General features: G+C 45.5%; 1 protein-coding gene across 2 annotated transcripts in view; it reads left to right on the top strand.

Annotated features, from left to right (window-relative positions):
- The window catches only part of PAFAH1B2 (platelet activating factor acetylhydrolase 1b catalytic subunit 2), a 44,978-nt gene that overhangs the window by 10,134 nt on the left and 12,949 nt on the right, over window positions 1–21,895 (top strand). For both annotated transcript variants that reach the window (XM_068240909.1, XM_068240910.1), the window contains 3 exons: window positions 8,912–9,001; window positions 15,576–15,692; window positions 18,224–18,346. In XM_068240909.1, coding sequence (XP_068097010.1) covers window positions 8,912–9,001; window positions 15,576–15,692; window positions 18,224–18,346 — 330 coding nt within the window. The remainder of the gene's footprint in view (window positions 1–8,911; window positions 9,002–15,575; window positions 15,693–18,223; window positions 18,347–21,895) is intronic.

Raw genomic sequence — 21,895 nt, 5'->3', positions numbered from 1 at the left:
GGAGGAAACCCACCCAGACACGGAGAGAACATACAAACTCTTTGCAGACAGTGAACTGACTGGGATTCGAACCAGGGACCCAGCGCTGCAAGGCGAGAGAGCTAACCACTACGCCACCGTGCTGCCCATTGATGCTCAGTGTTTCTTTGCACTCAAATTTTGATGGGCAGTAGCAGCCTGTTGAAATCAATAGGCTGCTTCCGAATCCACATGCGGGGGCAGGGGGATGGAATGAAAAAGCAGAGCCCAATTAGCTCCGTGCTACTGCATCACGCTGTTTACCGATGGGAGCACAACTGCATGCACTCTTTGACAAGGGCTTTTTAGTGTTTTGAAGCAGCTCAGTTTGCTTCTCCATGTCCTGCTTTGTGGGTTGGCTTTTGAGGAAATCCCACATGTCGTCTAAGCTTTTAGGGGTGGTCACGTTTTAGTTGTCTGCTTCAAGGAGGACAAGGCCATCATGTCAGTCATGTGCCGTGTGGTTGGGCTTGTGAAATATATTGCTACTGAGGTGGTGGAGGTGAGCGGGGCTGCGGTTGCCTGTTTGTTACCTCGGCAATTCCCCTTCGTGTTGGGCATCTCAGCGATGGATGTTTGGTCAGCGGGGACCTCCATAATGGGCTGTGAGAAGCTGTTTGTCCGGAGCTCTGTGCAGAGACGTCTTTACAGCGTCATGTCCGGCTCCGCCCCCGACAAGGGCTTTTTAAAGAGGTCTGTGGGGTCCCCAGGCTGGATCGGTGGACACAAGGGGGACGGGGAATGTCTCTGGAATATTCAGAGACTTCCCTCTACTTTTCTTCAGTTTCACTTAAAGCTGACCCAAACCAAACATTTTTTTTAATTAAAAATATTTAGTTGCACCACTCTGACACATACAAAGATAAATAAACACTCCTTCAAGCCTATGAGCATTTCAGTGCATGCTTTTCACCCTTCTTTTTTCATAACTAGGGTTATACAGGTGGCAGCCATTACTTCTGAGCTCAGTAGGAGGTTTTAGATCATGGTTGTGTTTGTCATCAGCTACCCTCCCTCACAGGGTGCCGTCTATGTGAAATCTCACACAAGCTGAGATCACCTCCCCTGTGACATCATCAGTAGCAGCCTGTGTTTCGTTTTTGTTTTTTATCTCTTCCACCAGTCTGCTGAATTCTGTCCCGGCAATATGAAAGGAAGGGAGGGGTTCCTCCAATAAATGTAAAATAATTTATATTTGTCATCATGCAGCTGAAAAAAGGCTGCTATTATTATTAATATTATTATTATTATTATTATTATTATTTAGTATTTATATAGCGCCGACATATTACGCAGCGCTGTACAGTGTATATATATATCTTGTCACTAACTGTCCCTCAAAGGAGCTCACAATCTAATCCCTACCATTGCCATATGTCTATATAATGTAGTGTATACATTGTAGTCTAGGGCCAATTTTAGCGGGAGCCAATTAACTTATCCGTATGTTTTTGGAATGTGGGAGGAAACCGGAGTGCCCGGAGGAAACCCACGGAGAGAACATACAAACTCTTTGCAGATAGTGCCCTGGCTGGGATTCGAACCAGGGTCCCAGCGCTGCAAGGCGAGAGAGCTAACCACTTCGCCACCGTGCTGCACCTATTCATTATTATAAGTTAGAAAATACATTTTATTTCTGAAATCTTGTATTTTTAATTTGGGTCCACTTTAATGGGAAAAAAAACACCCAACACCCTTTTAAATAATATAATGCGAAAAATAAGACTTTTTTTTTTCAAAATATTCTAAAAAAAAAAAAGAAACCTTTGTGACCTACATCACTGATGGCGTATACCAGTGTCTGACCTCCTCACAAGTGGGGAGCTACGCATAGATCTGCCTTGCAATCGAAATTACGAGTACAAGTGTGTGGTGTGTGTTAACTTACCCATGTCGCCACCTATAGGCGATGCTCTCCACGTTGCGTTCCACATCATTTCCATGCTTCCTCCTTCAAGCCCAGAAGGAGTAAATATAGGAGTAACATGGAGTGCAATGGCTAGAGGTGGCGACATGGGTAAGTTAATCCCCCCACTACCGATACCAGCAAGTTTTACTCGTTACTTCGATTACGAACAGCGGAGATATGCGTAGCTCAACATTACTCCTCACGCAACACTTTCATTTTAGGGCTACCATTTTTAAACTGGTAATATTATTTTTTTTTTTAATTTATTTATTGTAACTTCTTAACAATAGGAGCTAAACAGCCAGCTTAACTAGCAGCCACAGTAGCACATGTTTATTGCTTATATGGTGGAAGGAGAGGTACGGGAAGGAGAAAACAATTGACATAATATCAACATTTCAATAGTTACATGTGATTTGGTGACCATTTATAATGTATGAATAAAAAGATTCTTTTTACCACAATTTATGTAACTCCTTGGCAATATGCCTCTGAAATTATTTTCTAGTCTTAGCAGATACAAATACCGTTTAAGCATCTTTTTTTAATGCAGTTTCCCATTGGGAAATGCAGCGTGCACCTTTATGCTGATAGAAAATAGAGCCCTCTTCAATCTTGTAGATCAGATTCTTAAGATGAGAAGCACGTTTAAATTCCAGCCCTTTGGAAGAATAGTATAAAATACAGATACTGTATCCCTTTATGTTGAGAGAAAGCATTTTGTAAAGTGAAACATTTGTGGTCAGAAGTGTCAGATTCCATTATACCGTAAAATCCCTTTATAGTAAAAATCAAGGGACCTGGCCAATTACCTTATTTTTGGGACTCCCTGCATTGTCCCCCTGTCCTCCTCTGCTTCCCTCTGTGTGCGGCAGCCGCATGTATCTCTCACCTCACCCGGGGGGATCAGCTGCTTTTGCTCTTCCTCACTCCCCTGGAGCCGGCTTGTGCTTATCGTGTCATTGCGCGACCAGCAGTGAGGGAAGAGCAAGGAAGAGAAGCAGCTGTTCACCACGGGCGGCCTTGGGTCAGGTGAGACGTGCCACTGTGAATTACAGCACACGGAGTAGAGGGGAGGACACGGGGGCACAAGCGTGTAAGACGTGCACATAGAAGGACACCAAGGAGCACAGAGGAGGACACCAAGGGGACAAAAGAATTACATCCAAAAGACGCTCCTGCACAATGGATGACCAGGTTCAGTGTATTTTTTTCCCCTGATTTTTGTCCTCTAAACCTAGGTTGTCTTATGGTCAGGAGCGTCTTATAGTCTGAAAAATATGGTAGTTTACTAAATTAGAAGTTTACTGTATCAGGATTGGTCATACATTGTATCTTCTTACAGGAGCATTGGTCTGGACCTGGTGACTGATGAGTTTACTATAGCCAGAGGTTTACTATAACGAGATTCTACTGTATTTATCATTTGTTTTTTATTACATATTTCTGTTTTTCAGAATGAGTAAAATAATTTAATTTGTAATAATGGTGTTAAAATGTAATTTTGCCTTCAAAAGAGAAGGTATTTGTGATTAATTCAGCTATAAGTGAGCAACTGGGGTTTCCCATGATGCATCACTCCCAAATATGCAAATCCTCTCTTTCTGCCCTTGAAAGCAAGGCTGCACATCCAGAACCGCTGGTGTATAGTGAGTCTATAGCGAATACATTTTAGAGAGCCACACCAATGCAAAATACATACAGCCTGTTTCGGACTTAGTGGTCTTAATCAGTGCACAGTATGAATTGATAGGGCTTGGACCTGTACTATAGTTCCAGAACCACCTGGAAGGTGTATATTCTAATCCTGCTTCCTTCAATAACAGTAGGTCTATATCTGGTATGAAAAATAAAAATAAGGTTATCGAAAGGAATTTGAATGCCTTTACCTTATATTTTAGAAAGTAACAGTGTTTTGAGCTCTATTTGAGGCGCATAATAAACAGATTTTGTTGGCGTCTATACACAATCATCATTTCCTTTTAACCTCCTGAGCGTTACGCCACTTAGGTTTTGCTAGCCTGAGTCCCACCCTATAAAAGCATTAATGTGGCTGAATAAGATGTTAGCTAGCACTAGGCTAGCTAGTATAAGTGTGCACAACCCCCCGATTGCCCCCGATCCAGCCGCTTACACATTACCCAGCTTGGTTCCAGCGATCGGCGCAGCCTCCCCGCACTGCTCCGGTCTTCTCTATGGGGAAGATTGTACATGACATCACCGACGTCATGCGCAGACTGTCAGGAATATAGCAGCTAGTTCTGAGGCTGATGATGTAGCCGGAGAGTCGTTCGTCGCGGCAGGGGCAGCAGAGCGGGGAGGCTGCAGACATTGCTTCTGCCAGCACCCGCTCTGCAGGAACGGCAGGATTCCCCTGTCGCGACGAACGACTCTCGGGGACACGCGTGTCCCCGCCGGCTGCTACTTATTGTATGGGAGGCGGGGAGAGGAGAGAGGCGGCGGGGGGGAGGGGGGGGAGGAGGAGAGAGGCAGTGCGAAAGCCGGCGGCTTCATTTATTACATTGCCGCCGGCTATATTTAATTCAATTAAGCAAGTTGTCATAAATTTGGCCGCAGCGAGACGGCATAAACATAACATTTCTAACATTGGTCGCTGCGCTGCGGCCACTTCGCACATTGGCCGGCCAGAACCCGAAGTGGCTGGCCAGAACGCTAAGTGGCCACACTTCGGGTTCTGGCCGTAACATATATATTAAGTTCTGCATTGTTCCACTTTTATCCTGGAATATTACATTATTATTTAATAAGCTTGACTTCTGCTGTACTAAACTAACACTCATAGCCTAGAGGAGACTGCAGTGTAGCTGTGTATAAGTCCATGCCTAATTGTATGCTTGAGCAACACTACCGTATGAGATTGTAATTGCATTGTGTGTATGGGGCACTTCTGCGCTCGACAGCCGAGTGGGAAGTCTAACAGTATCGTTCGGAATGACTGTTAGTGGTTTTGCTGCACGACAGTGTACCTTGCATTACAAGTCAGTGCCTGTTTGTGCTGTGTTACTGTACAACTGTACTGCGTGTGTGGGTGCGTGGCGTTCCCGTATTCGGCCTAAGCGCAAAGCTGACCCGAATACGAAAACACAGATTGCGTGTTGAGCACTCGACAGCTGAGTTGACGTGTCTAGCAACCGCTAGTGGTGGCAGTAAGAAGCTTTTTAGGGGTCACAGCCTTGTTTGTAGCTTGAATAAGGCTGCTCCCCACTTGATCTGGTCAAACCCGCAGTCGGGAACCGTATACGCAAGCGTGCCGCGGGCCGGTTCCTGACACAGACCAGATCCTCCCCATAGAGAAGACCGAAGCTGTGCTGGGAGGCTGTGCCGATCGCCAGAACCAGGCTGGGTAATGTGTAAGTGGCTGGATCGGTGGAAATCAGGAGGTTGTGCCCACTTATACTAGCTAGCCTAGTGCTAGCTAACATCTTATGCATCCATATAAACTAATAGTTTTATAGGGGGTGGCTCCTGAGGCAGCAAAACCTCTTGAACGGCATGCCCGACAATGTGTCGGGCATACCGCTCAGGAGGTTAATACTGTTGTTCAGTGATGTTAAGGTATTGTGGACTGTCTAAGGCCTCTATTACATGGGATGCTGAATTGCGCCAAAGTTGGGCAGTTCATGCCTGACAAGATTTGTAGCCCAAGGGGTGTCAGCGCTTGACGTGTTGTGGTTACTCAATAGTATCTGCATCATGTTACATCTGAGCATGGCAGCGCTCAAATGTTAGTGTGTTAGTCACCTCTCCACTGCCCATGCCAAGCCTAAGCAAGTGCCCAGCCAGTACACAGAAGCAGCTGGCAGGCGATGAATTCACTGCCTTCTGTAGTGGCTGTAAAGTGTACTGGTTAAAGAGACTGAAGTCTCCTGAAAACGATCTTTTTATTTAAAAAAATGTGCTTAACATCTTTGCCCTAACTAAACCGCCGCATCCCCGCCGCTGTACACTATCTAAATCCCTCCAAACTCGCCCTCCCTCTCCCCTGCAAAATCCACGACTTTCTTGGTCGTGGATTTTGCTGCTGTTGGAGGCAGAGCTATGAGCTGCAGCTCTGCCTCCATGCCCGTCTATCAGCAGCGGATCTCCGCCTTTCCTCCGCCAGTGAAAGAAGACTGAGAGGGGCGGGGGAGAGACGGCGATCTGGGCTGACAAACGCGCTGAGAGGCAGAGCTACGGCTCATAGCTCTGCCTCTCATGGAAGCACTGACCGGATTGAAACCCCCCCCCACCCCCCCCCCCGGCGAGTTAGGGGGGAGTTAGTTGGTGTACAGCGGTGGTTTAGGGAAAAGATGTTAAGCATGTTTTTCTAAATAAAAAGATCGTTTTCAGGAGACTTTAGAGTCTTTTTAAGGGCTGTGCCTCCGGCACAGGAGACCTTGGCTCTTCTGTACAGTAAGCCTATGCAGTGAGGAAACCTTGGTCAAGACTTCCTAACACTGCTACTGAGTGCACCCTAGTGGCTGCAGCTCTGGTGCTTTGAGTTTGCCAGGAAAAAAACGCATATAAATGTTCTGTGTCTTGTCTTCAGCCTCCCATGGGAAAGAATCCGGATAGATACCCACCTATTTGTGCTTCATTACCTAAAATGGTCACATCTGGTATCTATTTTTGCAGTGAATATCCATTCTCCACCTTGGCATGGATTGTTCCATACAGTCATTTTCATGGTACAGCCAATCCTCTTTTGTTCTCTCGTGTGGATCAGTTTTTGTTATGTTTTATTTTATGACATGTGGTGTAGTTTACCTGTGGCTTGGCAAAAGTGCATCCTGTATTAGGGTGAATGATGGGGTATACTGTGTGTATGTATGTATGTATGTGTATAGATAGATAGATAGATAGATAGATAGATAGATAGATAGATAGATAGATAGATAGATAGATAGATAGATAGATAGATAGATAGATCACATTTTGAATTGTTTCCTAGAAGAACTGATTGTTCAGAGTGATGGGTTTTTTCACAGATGCAATCGTAACTGTTTTCGATATTGGGAATGGTTTGAATTTAATGCTGTGGATCAATTCATATGATCTTTTTTTTCGCTTTGAATGATCTTATCAAAAATACGATTGTACGCTAACAATTTCACTGTTAATGTGCAAGGCTACAGTAGGCAGTCAAAATCTGGAACGTTTGGGATTAGTCCACGGCCTCATGGGGGATTCTCAGCTTTTTTATTCTTTACAAATGCACTTCCTGGAAAAGATCTATACGATTGATTATGCCAGCCAGCTTGCCTACTCGCTTGCCCGCTATTTTGACTGTTGGAGTAACTGTCACTTGGTGCTTTTGAAAATAAGGAAAAACCTTGAGAATTCCCCATGAGGAAATCTGTCAGATTAATAATGCGTACTGCAAGTGACCGCTACATAGGGAAGAAATACATTTTAGTGCTTTATATCCTGGAACAAATGTACATCTTTATAAGTATTCACATTTGTTTGTATACATTTGTACTTAACATTTTACATGTTTTATTGGTCATTTATCAGACTTATCTTACCTTTTTAAATAAAATGATCTTTCCTCTGTGAGATCTTTTTATAGACATGGGCCCAAATGCAGATTCTATTTAAAATAACTTTTCAACACTTTGCAACTGAAAAAGTACCAAAAAATAGGTGAGATAGTACTATAAATATATTTTGAGTACTTTCTTGCTTGCTGGTTTAAAATGCATTTTATTGTCAATTTATGAAAATATCACCTCTTAGAAAACTGAGGAGAAAATGTTAATTGCATATGGGCCATGGAGTAGCTGCTTAAAGTGAACTGGAGGTGAGGTAACTCTCTTTAGGTTAAAGACTTGATTATGTAGAGGGAAACTAGAAGTGAATGGAAATCATTGTGTATTCGGAGCATTAGTTCAACATATACAGTTAATTATCTCAAGGTTATTTAACGTTCATGTGTACACAGTTTAATTTACATTCTAAAGTAAACTTAACTTATGGATGTACACTAGGAAAATTTGGTTGACTTATAGTCTACTTTTCACCAAGACGTTGCGTTTTAGGGGACGTTATGGTCGCATAACGTGCCCCTAACGCAACGCATGGTGGTGTTGAAGTTGGACATCAGATTGAGCTGCGTTATGCAGCTCTCAAAGCAGCTGCTCCAGGTTAGTGATAGGAAGTCCAGATCTTTTTAAGGATTCTGATCATTTGAATCGGATCATTGAAAACATCCGGATCTTTGAACCAAATCATTAGAATCATTTTACTAGGGAAGCAGACTGGGTGAAATGACTAGCAGGACAGGACTTTCCCTGCACTGTACATTCTGTATGTTCCTTTTTCTTCCAGACAGACATCCAGTGTGAACCAAATCTTTCATTGTGATGATCCGGATGATTCGACTTACAAAAAAGATCCGGATCAAATGACAACACTACAGTTCCACCATGAGTCACCACAGTGCAGTGAATATTAATTAGCCATGTGGCTGGCTGCGGAGGAGGAGGGGAGACCTCCTCCTCTAACATTACTGAGCATGTGCAAACAGTCTAACGTGGCTTAGCCCAGTATAGCGTACAGCATGCAGCACTTTGTTTAAACGTGCTGCGTTACTATGTAACGCAACGTGTGCACTGTGAACAGCACATTGATTTTACAGTGCTGTGATTTAGGCTGCGTTACTGGCTGCTGTAACATGGGACTTTAACGTCCCACTGTGAAACCAGCCTTAAGGTCAGGTAACCTAGATTAAAAGCTCAGTGAGGCCCTAATAATACAGCTCAATGCTTTTTGTCATGCGTTTATCTACCTATACTCATAAGTCCCTGGTGTGTGTAATCTAACATCTGTTTACAGCTTGAATAACTTAGGTATATATGTACTGTAAAGTAGTAGTTTTAGAACTACAGTATTGTGTTGTATGAAAATTGCATGGTTTTGGCTAAATTTACCGTTTTAATATCTGGTTACAGTTTTATTTGACGGATGTTTCCACTTTTTCAGCACAACAGATTTGTATTAGACTGCAAAGACAAAGAGCCAGATGTCTTGTTTGTTGGTGACTCCATGGTGCAGTTAATGCAGCAATATGAGGTAATTAGCATTTTTAAATATTTTACCCCTTTCGCAGCCAATTTATTTAGAGGCTCCAGGTCAATTTATTTTAACACTTTTTTTATTTTTTACATTTCCTTGCTACTAAATAGTACTGCTGTAATGTGTATTTATGACCACTTGTCACTAGGGGGCAGTGTGAGAGAATAATAGTGGACTTCTGCTTTCAGTTTCTGTTAGCAGGGAGAAATCATAGCATTCAAAGTATTTACAGCACAAGTTCTTCTGAGGTCAAAAGCAGTACACTTATCTCCAACGAGATAACTCTATTAGGCCTCGTTCACATTACGTTCCGCTCGCGTTAGCGTTGGTTTTTTTTTGTCGCAATTTTTTTTCCGATTCCCAGCGCTTGGGTGGGCATTCCGTTTATACCCTGAAATAGTGTATAATTTGTATTACCGTAACTCACAATCTCCCTCCTAGTCAGTCTGCTGCCAAATTCCCAGCGGTTTCCACGTACCGATTGCGACCACAGATTGCATGGTCTGTGTGCTGAAACCGCTTGGAAGGCATTGTGCTGTCCGGCCACTAGGGGGCTTGTGATAGTGTTTGGCAGCGTTTGGGACCTGTGTTGTGCTGAAAGTATCTCAGATAGCGCTATCAAATTAGCCCTGTCAAGAAATGAAATAATTCGCTGGTGTTGTAGCTGAATGCAATATATTTTTTATATATACAGAGAGACTGTGTAGCCAGTACCCATCCCATTTCCCCCCCCGAAAAAAAGTTTTATGAACATGTGTCAAGCAGATCTGGAAAATCTTTGTGGAGCGAAGGGCATTGACATCCTCTGCAAGACAAAACAGGACCTTATAGTAGACTTGTACAGATGGGATAGCCAGCAACTGCGGGTGCTGGATGTGTCCACTGAGGACGACGCCGGCCCATCTAACTCAAGTCGAGGGGAAGCAGAGACTGAAGGTCATATGCGTACAGAGGTTGAGCATCCTGAGGGCCCTGCTACAACAGCTACGCAGGAGACTTAGTATGGACCCCAATCTCAGAGCTTCTCCAAGTACTCGCCCGGAACCGACCAGTAGTGGACTGTCCATTTGTGCTGACCCGGTAATGCAGCAGGCATTACAAAAGCTGATGGACACTGACCTGGAAAAGTACCTGCAGTACATGGCGGAGCAAAAGCGGGAAGAACGCCAAGCTGCTGCTGCAGAACGCCAAGTGCAGAGAGGAGCGGCAAGCTGCTGCTACAGAATGGGAGCGCCAACGACAGCATGATCTGAACATGGCCATGGAGCACCAGGCCAGCCGGAGTTCATCGCCCAGCTTCCCAGCTGCAGGAGCCGCACCACCTGTAAGTGCAAAATTTAAATTTGCGACTATTGAAAAGGACACTGATATTGACTTGTTTTTGCGATTTTTCGAAAAAGCATGCCGTCAGTATCGTCTGTCCCAAGACCAGTGGGCCAGACATCTGCCGACTTTGCTGCGCTCCAAAGCGCTTGATGCTTTCGCAGAGTTTCCTGCGGAAAAAGATACCGTAATGATTATGCGGCTATAAAAGATGCTATCATTACTAAATATCAGCTGACGCCAGAAGCCTATCGCAAAAACTTCAGGTCCTGGCAGCAAAAATCTACTGACTTTTATCGAGATGTGGTCAGCAGTTTACTCACCACACTCTGCCAGTGGACACTAGGCTTCACCAAAGGGTCTTATGATGTCCTGGAGGACTTAATCATCCTAGAACAGTTTCTGAACATTTGCCCTGCTGATATACGACAGTTTGTGCTGGAATGGAAGCCTAAGTCAGCGACTGTCGCTGCAGAACTCGCTGAAACCTTTGTGACTACCTGGGTGCCTGACACACGCAGAACTGCACCATCTAGCTGGAGAGGAGGTCAGCCCAATACCCTAGCAGACCCTACTGCCCCTGTGAGCCGTCTGCCACAGAGGCCACCCAGTGCAGCTGCGGCGCCCAGGCAATGCAGCACCTGAGGGGGTCACCTGTCACTACTGCCGCAAGCCCGGACACATCAAATTCGACTGTACTGAGCGGAGGCAGACACCACCAGCACCTGGATCACCTGTACCACCTGTACCTCATTCACAGCAGATGCAACCAGCCAGTGACCAACAGCCTGAATCATCAGACCTTGTTTTTTATGCCCGCGGAAAGGAAATCCGAACCGACCAGCAGCAACCTGTTAGAGTGAACGACCAGATTGTCACCTGATTCCGAGACACAGGAGCAGACGTCACGTTAGTTCACTCTCACCTTGTTCCAAAGGATAGCATCGGCTCCAACCGATCCCTTGCCCTTACTGGAGTAGAGGGCACCCTTTTTACACATAGCCCAAGCGAGAGTGAAGCTCGACTGGGGGGGTGGGGGTTCAAGAAAGGGTTGTTGAGGTTGTGGATTATCTCCCGGTCCCTGTGTTGTTGGGAACTGATTTGGGCAAGCTTGTGTCCTATTACGAACCTGCCTCGACGCTCACGGAAGGAGACGGACTCTCCATCCACCACCAGGTACTTTACACACTGGGGGGAGCACCAGGGGGAGGTGGGTTGAATGTGCCCAGTTCAAGGGTACCGGATTCAATAGTACCTGAGTCACACTTCTCACGGTTTAGGGCCCCTAAAATGCCAGGGCAGTATAGGAACCCCACAAGTGACCCCATTTTAGAAAGAAGACACCCCAAGGTATTCCGTTAGGAGTATGGTGAGTTCATAGAAGATTTTATTTTTTGTCACAAGTTAGCGGAAATTGATTTTTTTTTTTTTTCACAAAGTGTCATTTTCCACTAACTTGTGACAGAAAATAAAATCTGCTATGAACTCACCATACACCTAACGGAATACCTTGGGGTGTTTTCTTTCTAAAATGGGTTCACTTGTGGGGTTCCTATACTGCCCTGGTGTTTTAGGGGCCCTAAACCGTGAGGAGTAGTCTAGACACCAAATGCCTCAAAGTGACCTGTAAAATCCTAAAGATATTCATAGGACGTTGGGCCCCTTAGCGCACCGAGGCTGCAAAAAAGTGTCACATGTGGTATCGCCGTACTCAGGAGAAATAGGCCAATTAGACCGCAATACATTCTTTTTGACTAGACCCATGTTAAAGAGAATCTGTATTGTTAAAATCGCACAAAAGTAAACATACCAGTGCGTTAGGTGACATCTCCTATTACCCTCTGTCACAATTTCGCAGCTCCCCGCCGCATTAAAAGTGGTTAAAAACAGTTTTAAAAAGTTTGTTTATAAACAAACAAAATGGCCACCAAAACAGGAAGTAGGTTGATGTACAGTATGTCCACACATAGAAAATACATCCATACACAAGCAGGCTGTATATACAGCCTTCCTTTTTGAATCTCAAGAGATCATTTGTGTGTTTCTTTCCCCCTGCATCTCTCATGCACTGAAGTTTCAGGCTGCTTGTTTCTTCCTGCAAACAGCTTTGCCCTTGTCTGTAATTCCTCACTATGTGAAAGCCCAGCCAGCTCAGAGGACGATTTATCCAGCTTGTAAAAGATTATAGAGCAGAGAGAAGCTGCTCTAATCTAAATAACACACAGGCAGTGTGCATAGAGGGGCCTGGAAGGGAGAGTTCATAGCAGAACCACAACACTGAAGAACTTGGCAGCCTTCCAGACACAGGCCTGACAAGTCTGACAAGAGAGAGATAAGTTGATTTATTACAGAGACAGTGATAGTACAAAGTGCTGCAGTAAGCCAGAACACATTAGAATAGCTTTTGGAACTTGTAGGATGATAAAAAACAGGATGCAATTTTTGTTACGGAGTCTCTTTGAGGAGAAGGCCCCAAAAAATGTTACGTTCGGAAACTTGGATTGGTTTCCACCGAAAAGGCTGGGCATGGTAGCTTCTTGGATTGGCGGTTGCGTATTGTGTGGCATAACGGTTGTTCTCAGCCACAGTGAAGTCGTAGAGACCAGCAGTGATCAGAAAAAAAAATTCTGTCACTTCGGTGGGGCGGGTGAGGGTTTGGCCGGGTGATCAGAAGCCCGCAGGGGGCAGATTAGGGCCTGATCTGATGGATAGGAGTGGTAGGGGGTGACAGGTGATTGATGGGTGTCTCAGGGGGCGATTAGAGGGGAGAATAGATGCAATCAATGCGCTGGGGAGGTGATCGGAAGAAGTGCTCAGGGGGATCTGAGGGTTTGGCCGAGTGATCAGGAGCCCACAGTGACGGGGTGATTGATGGATGATCAGTGGGTGATTAGAGGAGAGAACAGATGTAAATAATGCACTGGGGAGGTGATCAGGGGGGGGGGGGGGGCTGAGGGTGATCTGAGGGTTTGGGCGGGTGTTTGGGTGTCCACAAGGGGCAGATGAGGGGCTGATCTAATGGGTAGCAGTGACAGGGGGTGATTGATGGGTGATTAGAGGGGAGAACAGATGTAAACAATGCACTTGGGAGGGTCTGCGGGCGATCTGAGGGTGTGGGCGGGTGATCAGGTGCCCGCAAGGGGCAGGTTAAGCTCTGATCTGATGGGTGGCAGTGACAGGTGGGGACAGAGGGTGATTGATGGGTGATTGACAGGTGATCAGTGGGTGATTACAGGGGAGAATAGATGTATACAGTACACGGGGGGGGGGGGGGGTCTGGGGAGGATCTGAGGGGAGGGGTGATCAGGAGCCCCCAGGGGGCAGTTTAGGACCTAATCTAAAATATAGCGTTGACAGGGAGTGATTGATGGGTGATTAGGGGGGTGATTGGGTGCAACCAGTAGTCTGACGGGGTGATCAAAGGTGTGTCTGAGCGGTGCTGTAGGCGATCAGGGGGCGGGGGGGCAGGATCAGTGTGCTGTTGTGCTTACTAGAAGGGCTTCCACCTCCCCTGGTGGTCCCTTGATCACTTTGATCACCAGGGGAGGAGGCAGCCTGTATAATACACTTTGTATACATTACAAAGTATATTATACACTTTGCATGCGGCAGATCGGGAGTAACAACCCGCCGGCGCTGCTAATTGGCCGGCGGGTTGACGTCGCTGGTGGGCGGAGCCTAATGCCGGCGGATGCCCGCGATCCCCGGCTTTTCAGTCCCCCAGGTGCCGATCGGCGTTATGCGGCCCTGGGGGTGCCACTTTGTCGCCGCCTGTTGGTAGTGGGTGGTTGGCAAGTGGTTAAAGCGGAACTGTAGATACATTGCAAACACACTGTTTCACTTACCTGGGACTTCTGCAAGCCCCCAGCAGCCATCCTATCCGGCACCGGTCCTCCGAGCCTCCATTCTCCCGCTGCCATCTACTTTTGGTTTCGCCGCCGGGCCACTGCGCCTGCACGGCTCTGGCTACGTGTATTCTTTCTTTGTGTTCCCCTCTGCAATAGCGCTAAGAAAAGATACGCTTGGCAGGGCTGTGCTGGCCTCGACTCAAGTCTAAGGAACGGAGCGGCGGCGGGAGAAGGGAGACTCGTGGAGGACCAGCGTGGGACATGACGACTGCTGGGGGCTTGCAGAAGCCCCAGGTAAGTGAAACCAGGGCTGTGGAGTCGGAATCGGAGCAATTTTGGGTACCCAGAGTCGGAGTTGGAGTCAGATGATTTTGTGCAAAATCCACAGCCCTGGTAAGTATTAGACTAAGGAGTCAGAGCCATTTTGGAGTCTGAGTTGGAGTCGGTGATTTCATAAACTGAGGAGTTGGAGCCGAAGATTTTTGTACCGGTTCCACCCTGAGTGTGTTTGCAACGTATCTACAGTTCCGCTTTAACTATGAAAAAGGAAGCCATTGGACGCTCCATGGAAGCCTTTGGACACCTGCACAAGTACGGCCGCGCCTGCATTGTAACTATGACAGGTTTTGAATTAGTAGATTCCTCAATGGGGATTATCAAATTTTTTCTTTATTCTTTTCAAAAGCACTATGTGGCAAAGAAGAAGATGATGGCCAGCCTGTCCACTTACTGCACACTATTCTGGACACTGATTGCACCGCTGCCAGCTCGGGAGTGCTTTTGAAATTAAAGGAATCCCCCATGAGGAGTTGGACTACAGAAGTCCAAAACCTATTAGAGCTGTTAAATTAATACCACCTACTGGACGTGATGGCTACAGAGGGAAAAATAAACCTACAGTGCATTTTACTTTGGTCCAAATATAACTTATATCTAGGCATACAGATGTATTTTAAATGTTACAATTTTTCAGGAGAGTGGTCATGCCTTGCACTGCTCCTGAGCTCCCTCATGTGAGTCATGTTATCTGTGGCACCAGGACATGTGCCTATTCTCTATGGCAGACACACATTCAGTGATACCGACCAACAACCATTCACAAGCAAAAGACTTGTTTCCACTCTTCAAATCAAAATGGGGATTTTCTTTCATCATCTTTTCCGTTATTGACATTTTAAAATAGGCAAGCCTTGCCTAGTGGCTAGACATACTTCAGCGCAATGTAAAAGAACAACTTTAGCAGATGTTTAATACAGATATTAACATCAGAGACATTGACAAATGAAAGAGAAACACTGATATTTGGTCTAAACATCTGGACTGTCCCTATGTAAGAGGAGGCATTTGAAGAAGTTCATTGATATAAGCTCTGATTTTCTTCCTCTTCATGCTTTCCATAGATTTGGAGGGAGTTGTTCTCTCCTCTACATGCACTGAATTTCGGTATTGGTGGTGACACAACACGACATGTCCTTTGGAGGCTTCAAAATGGAGAGCTAGAGAATATCAAACCAAAGGTAATATCGCACAATAAACAGCTTGTTTTTCATGAAAAGTCAGTTAAAATGATTAAATCTACTGTACTTGACAATTGTATATTGAATGGTACCTTTCTGTTTTCTTCTTAAAAAAGGGTTATTTTTTATTTATGCTAATAGAGGCACTCCAACAGTGGGAATTTTACAAGATGTCCTCAAAAGTAAACAGAAGGCCAAGGAAACAATGCTGATTAGGTTTTAGCTTTGAAAAGTTTAGATTCTAAACTTAAGAGGGTCATCACTTCTGTTGGTTTTGCAGCAGCATGAGGCCCCCCAGCAGCATTAGGCCCCCTGCACACTGCAAATTTAATTTGCGGTTCCGATGTCCCCTGGATGCTATCAAAAGAAAAATGCAGCATGCAGGAACAATTAAATTAAAAATCGCAAATCAGAATTGCATGTAAAATCGTGTCAAAATCGAAATCGCGTGTAGTGTGTAAGAAGCCTGAAGCAAATTTTACATCAAACTGCCACGGCTGCTGTTTCGAATTCCATCTTAAAGTGTACTTGAGATGAATAAAAAAAATTCATATCCGGGGCTTCCTCCAGCCCCCTTCAGGCTTATCAATCCCTCGCCGTCTTCCCAGGCTGCCTTGATCCACCTTGATTAGGTGGCCCCTTAAATCCGCCAGTCTGTGCGGTCCACCCGCGGGCGCTTTCTCCCATTGCACCTGCCCATTAGAACTGTGCAGGCACCTAGCGTCAGCCGGTCCACACATGCGCAATATGCCCTGACTGGAGGAGTTACCTGGACAGCTAGCGGAAGATCTAGGCGGCCCGGGAGGATGGCGAGGGAGCGATCAGCCTGAGGGCCCTTTTCCACCAGCGCGTTTGCGCTGGCTGAATCGCAAAAACGCAAACCGCTAGCGATTTTACAATCGCTACGGTTTGCTTTTTAACATAGGAATCGCGGTAGGTCATTTCCACTACCGCGATTCGTTTTTGCCGGGAACGCGAACGCGCGGCGGAGCGATATTTGCCGCGATTTTGCTATGCAGTGCATAGCATAGCAAACTCGCGGCCGCAAACGTCAGGGAATCGCCGGTAATTGCGATTCAGCAATCGCTAGCGTTCAGCGTGAACGCTAGCGATTGCTAGTGGAAAAGGGCCCTAAAGGTGGCTGGAGAAAGCCTCATATCTTTATACATTTTTTATTATTATTTTAAACTTCAAGTGTACGCGAGGCAATATGTGACACCGTGATTTAAAAGTGTATGTACATTGCAAAACATAATTAGGCTGTTTTTTTTTCTTATTTTGCTGCCTGAAAAAGTGAATTTTCAGGCATGGAAGTGACAGCTTCTGACGTTGGTACTTTGTTGGGAATATAGTTAATCTCACTGATACGCAACTTACAACCAAAAAAGTTTTTCTGACTGAGTACAACTTCTGAGGTCAGAAGAGAGATAGCAAAAGGTCAATGGTTCATGTGTACATGTATTTCAGGGATATGTAATAATCTGCCATTCATCAGAGACAATAAAACATTCAATCTACTTGGTAAATTGGTTTATTTAAAGCGGAATATAACCCTGCATTTCAACTTTGCTCTAAAACATTATTTACAGTATATTATATGCAACCAGCATTTTTTTTTTTACTAGACCAGCATTGGAAGGGTTACACAGTGCTTTAAATTTCCTGGAGATTTCTGCAGACGCATCCGAACTTGACATAGATACATTTTGTTTACATAAATGTATTTAAGTGTTGAATGTGACTCACTCTCTCTCACTGAGAAGGAGTTGGAGGACAGCCAAAGAGTGTGTAACATTTCTCAATAGATATAACTAAATAGAATGTAACAATCTGACCTTCTGCATATCTCTCCAGGAACTTAAAACCTCTGTGTTTAACCCTTCCAATGCTGGTCTAGTAAAAAAAAAAATGCTTTTTGCATATAATATGCTGTAAATAATGTTTTAGAGCAAAGTTGAAATGCAGGGTTATATTCCGCTTTAAAGTGTACCAGAGATCTGAACAGAAGAAGATTTGATACTCACCCGCAGCTTCCTCCAGCAGCATAAACCCACGCTGTCCTCCTGCGATCTGCTGTTCAGCTGCGATCAGCCCCGGAAACGTGCTCAATCGGGTTCTGTCTGGGTCGCATGCGAGGACCTCCCATGCATACGCTGTACTGTAGACCCCGACTGACGCGACTGAGCAAGTTACCTAGGCTGAACGGCAGGCCGTGGGAGGTTGGCGTGGGACTCAGGCGAGTTTATGCAGCTGGAGGAAGCTGCGGGTGAGTATCAAATCTTCTGCTTTTCAGATTGGTACACTTTAAGTATAAAATAAAACCATGAGATATCTAAACAAAAAAGTCATTTTTAGGAGTAGAAGGATAAATTGTTTATCTCATCAGTTTTTCACCTCAAACATTACATTGAAAATAAAAATGTCACTAATGTTCTATTTACGGTTAATACTACATCTACAATTGTCTCAAGTTTATTTTCAGTTCAGGTTTACTGTGAGTAATAAATGTATATTCCTTATCTTACTTACAGGTCATTGTTTTGTGGATTGGAACAAACAACCATGAAAATTCTGCACAAGAAGTGGCTGGCGGCATTGAAGCTATCATAAAACTTATCAACACATTACAGCCACAGGCCAAAATCATTGTCATGGTAGGCAGAACAATATCACAAGTACTGTTCATGAGGGGATTTTGTGCAGATACTTCAGTCCTATACTGTCTCTTGGGCATTAAGTTTAGGGGTGTTTCTGGCACACAGTATTAGGGCCCGTTTCCACTAGAGCGAATCTGCATGCGGTTTCTGCATGCAGATTTGCATAACCAATATAAATCAATGGGCCTGTTTCCACTTGTCAGAAATTCTGTGCAGTGGACTGTGCTGAAAAAATCTGCACAGCAGAGCCATCAGAATTCACCTGTAATGTATTTATTAGAAATTTGCATGCGTTTTTGTTATGTGAATTTTCCAATCGAATACGCGTATGTTTTCGCTTAAAATCCATGTAAAAGCACACAGGCACTGACATGGTTAAATTCGCATACTTACAGACAGTTGTGAATTTTAATGCATTTTTGCGTTAAAATTCCCATGCAAATTCATTTTTGCATTTTCCACAACGGAATCGCACCGCACTAGTGGAAACGGGCCATTACTGTAGTTTAAGTGCTGCAAGGTTTGAGGTCAGATAGGATCTAGAACCATACTTTTTTCTGATCCACTTCTGTATCATGCCTAAAGAAGACAGTTTGCTTGCAACCTCAGCTTTTTTTTTTTTTTTTTTTTTTTTTTTTTTTTTTTTTTTTGAACCTCCCTGGTGGTATGATTACTTATGGATTTTAGGGGCTAAAAGCCGTGCAATTTTTTTCTCATGCTTTTAGACCCTAAAGTCAGGAAAAAAAATCAGAGAGATCTGCGGCAGCCCAGCAAATTATTCACCTCCCCTGGATTCAGCACTGCAGTTCTCCTTCCATCCACCGGGTGGCGCTGTACCCCTATTGTGAGATTTCTGGCCGTCGTCATGATGACTGACGGCGATCTCACCAGAGGGATCTAGAGCCTTCGAGGACAGGAAGGAGAATGGCTGCCGGCGTCTGAATCCTGGAGAAGGCGAGTTACAAAGACCGTTGCGCGCAATGCTCTGCATCTACCTACCGGCGGCAACCACAAGTGCAGGCTCTGGGTTATCGCTCTGAGCTGCAGATTTCTCGGGTTACCCCTTAGGACAGTGGTTCCCAACCTTTTTGGAGTCGTGACACATCAAACCAAACGTTCAGATCTCCGTGACACGTAGACTAAATGCATGTAATGAGAGACAGCGTTTCCCCACTAAATGCACATAATAGACAGCGTTTCACCAGTAAATGCAGGTAATGACAGACAGCCTTTCACCAGTAAATGCACGTAATGAGAGACAGCGTTTCCCCAGTAAATGCACATAATAAAAGACCTCTTTTCACCAGTAAATGCACATAATAAGAGACAGCTTTTCACCAGTAAATGCACATAATAAGAGACAGCTTTTCACCAGTAAATGCACATAATAAGAGACAGCTTTTCACCAGTAAATTCACATAATAAGAGACAGCTTTTCACCAGTAAATGCACATAAGAGACAGCTTTTCACCAGTAAATGCACATAATGACAAACAGCCAGTTGTCCCCAGTATATGTAGCCAGGGGTATATGTGCCCAGTATATGTAGCCAGGGATATATGTGCCCAGTATATGTAGCCAGGGATATATGTGCCCAGTATATGTAGGCAGGGGTATATGTCCCAAGTATATGTAGGCAGGGGTATATGTCCCCAGTATATGTAGGCAGGGGTATATGTCCCCAGTATATGTAGGCAGGTGTATATGTCCCCAGTATATGTAGGCAGGTGTATATGTCCCCAGTATATGTAGGCAGGTGTATATGTCCCCGGTATATGTCCCCAGTATATGTAGCCAGAGGTATATGTCCCCAGTATATGTAGGCAGGTGTATATGTCCACAGTATATGTAGGCAGGTGTATATGTCCCCGGTATATGTAGTCAGGGGTATATGTCCCCAGTATATGTAGTCAGGGGTATATGTAGCCAGGGATATGTGCCCAGTATATGTAGCCAGGTGCCCCCCCCCCCCCCCCCCCCAGGAGGAGAGAGCGAGGGAAGGAGAGCGGCACCTCAGGGTGCTCTCGCTCTCTCCTCCGGAACAAGTGCGGTGGCTGGCAGAGGGGCGGAACTTACCTTCCGTGTCTCTGTCCCGTCTGGTCTCGTCGCCGGCGCGGGATGATTTGCCACTACTCTGGCCTGATCCAGACCAGAGCAGCGGCTGCAGAGCCAGAACTTCCGGCCGGCGCATGGAGCGACACGGAAGGTAAGTCCCGCCCACTGCCAAGTGCCGCCAGCCCGCCACAGTTAGTATCGGAGGGGAGAGTGAGGGAGGCAGAGCACCCTAAGGTGAGAGAAGGGGGGGGGGGGAGATGGCCCCCTTCTCCGCCGCTGCCCACAGTTCTTCTCCCTCCACTGCGCTTCCCCTCCGAGAGCCACGACACATACCCAAAGCTGCCGCGACACATGTATGTGTCGCGGCACATGGGTTGGGAACCACTGCCTTAGGAGGTTAACAAAGTGTATTTTTCCGGAACTTTTCCAAGACTAACACTGCACCACATACCATTTGTGTTGCTAGGATGAGGATTAAAACTTTTTGTGAGGATAAAGTATTGCTAGATAGTGGTGCTAAGCATTAAGTAGGAATGGATTAATTCTGGGAATCCAGCAGATTAGCATTGAGTATTAATCCAGGTAGGTGTTGTGGTGGTGACAGTGATGGATAGTGTTGTAACAAGAGAAAGGAGGTGCTTCCAGCTTTATAACTATTGAGGTATTTTTACCCTAAAGCTGTCACCTAAATGGCTAGATATGGCCCAAAGGCTTACCGGCTTGTCTCACCACTAGTAGAATATGTTTCTTCAGGCTGCAGATGATGCATCCCCACTAGGCATGTGTGAGTAAGGTCTGCGCATGTTCAGTAGAATGAAATGCTCACGCACAGAGGAAAGAGCAATGCACTGACACTTCAGGTGTACTTGAAAGCAAGTGTGAAGCCACAGGGGGAAAAAATGTTGATACCACTCTAAAGAGAGGAGCCTCTGCATGCTCCAGAGACTTACTTGATCCTCCATGTCCCCGTCACTGCTTGCTGGGACCTCTTCTTAGTGGCAGCGCTCCCCTCCGTGCATGAGCACGGCCCCTCCTCTACTGAGGTAAGTATTTGACCTTTTTTCCGCTTCAGGTATGTTTTAGAGAGAACCCAAGGTGGATCAGTAAAGTAAAATAAACATACCAGAAGCATTGTTCCTACCTGAGTAGATTGAGGCGCTCCTTGATGTCCCACATCGCTCTGTTTGTCTAACAGCAACTACTTAAATTTTTGTGGTCACAACGCTGCACAGACAACTCTGTGCTCTTCTCCGAGAGCAGAGGGCACACAGAGGCGGAAGAGGGGGCAGAGAGAGCCAGTAGGGTGGCCTGAGGGGCAGGAAAGGGATGTTATGCAGGAGTGCTTCTCCTGCTAAGGATGTCCCTTCCCCTCTAGGATTGCCAACTAGCTCCTTGTCGCTGCAATCCAAGAAGGGGTGTGGGGTGCAGGGGACTCGCAGAGCTACGTGGAAGGGACACAGAGGAAAGCCCTTTAAAGAGAACCCGAGGTGG

Source organism: Hyperolius riggenbachi, chromosome 6 (assembly GCF_040937935.1).
Source record: "Hyperolius riggenbachi isolate aHypRig1 chromosome 6, aHypRig1.pri, whole genome shotgun sequence".
Lineage (NCBI taxonomy): Eukaryota > Metazoa > Chordata > Amphibia > Anura > Hyperoliidae > Hyperolius > Hyperolius riggenbachi.
Note: the sequence above shows the minus strand (reverse complement) of the source record. Positions and strands in the feature narration are given on the sequence as shown.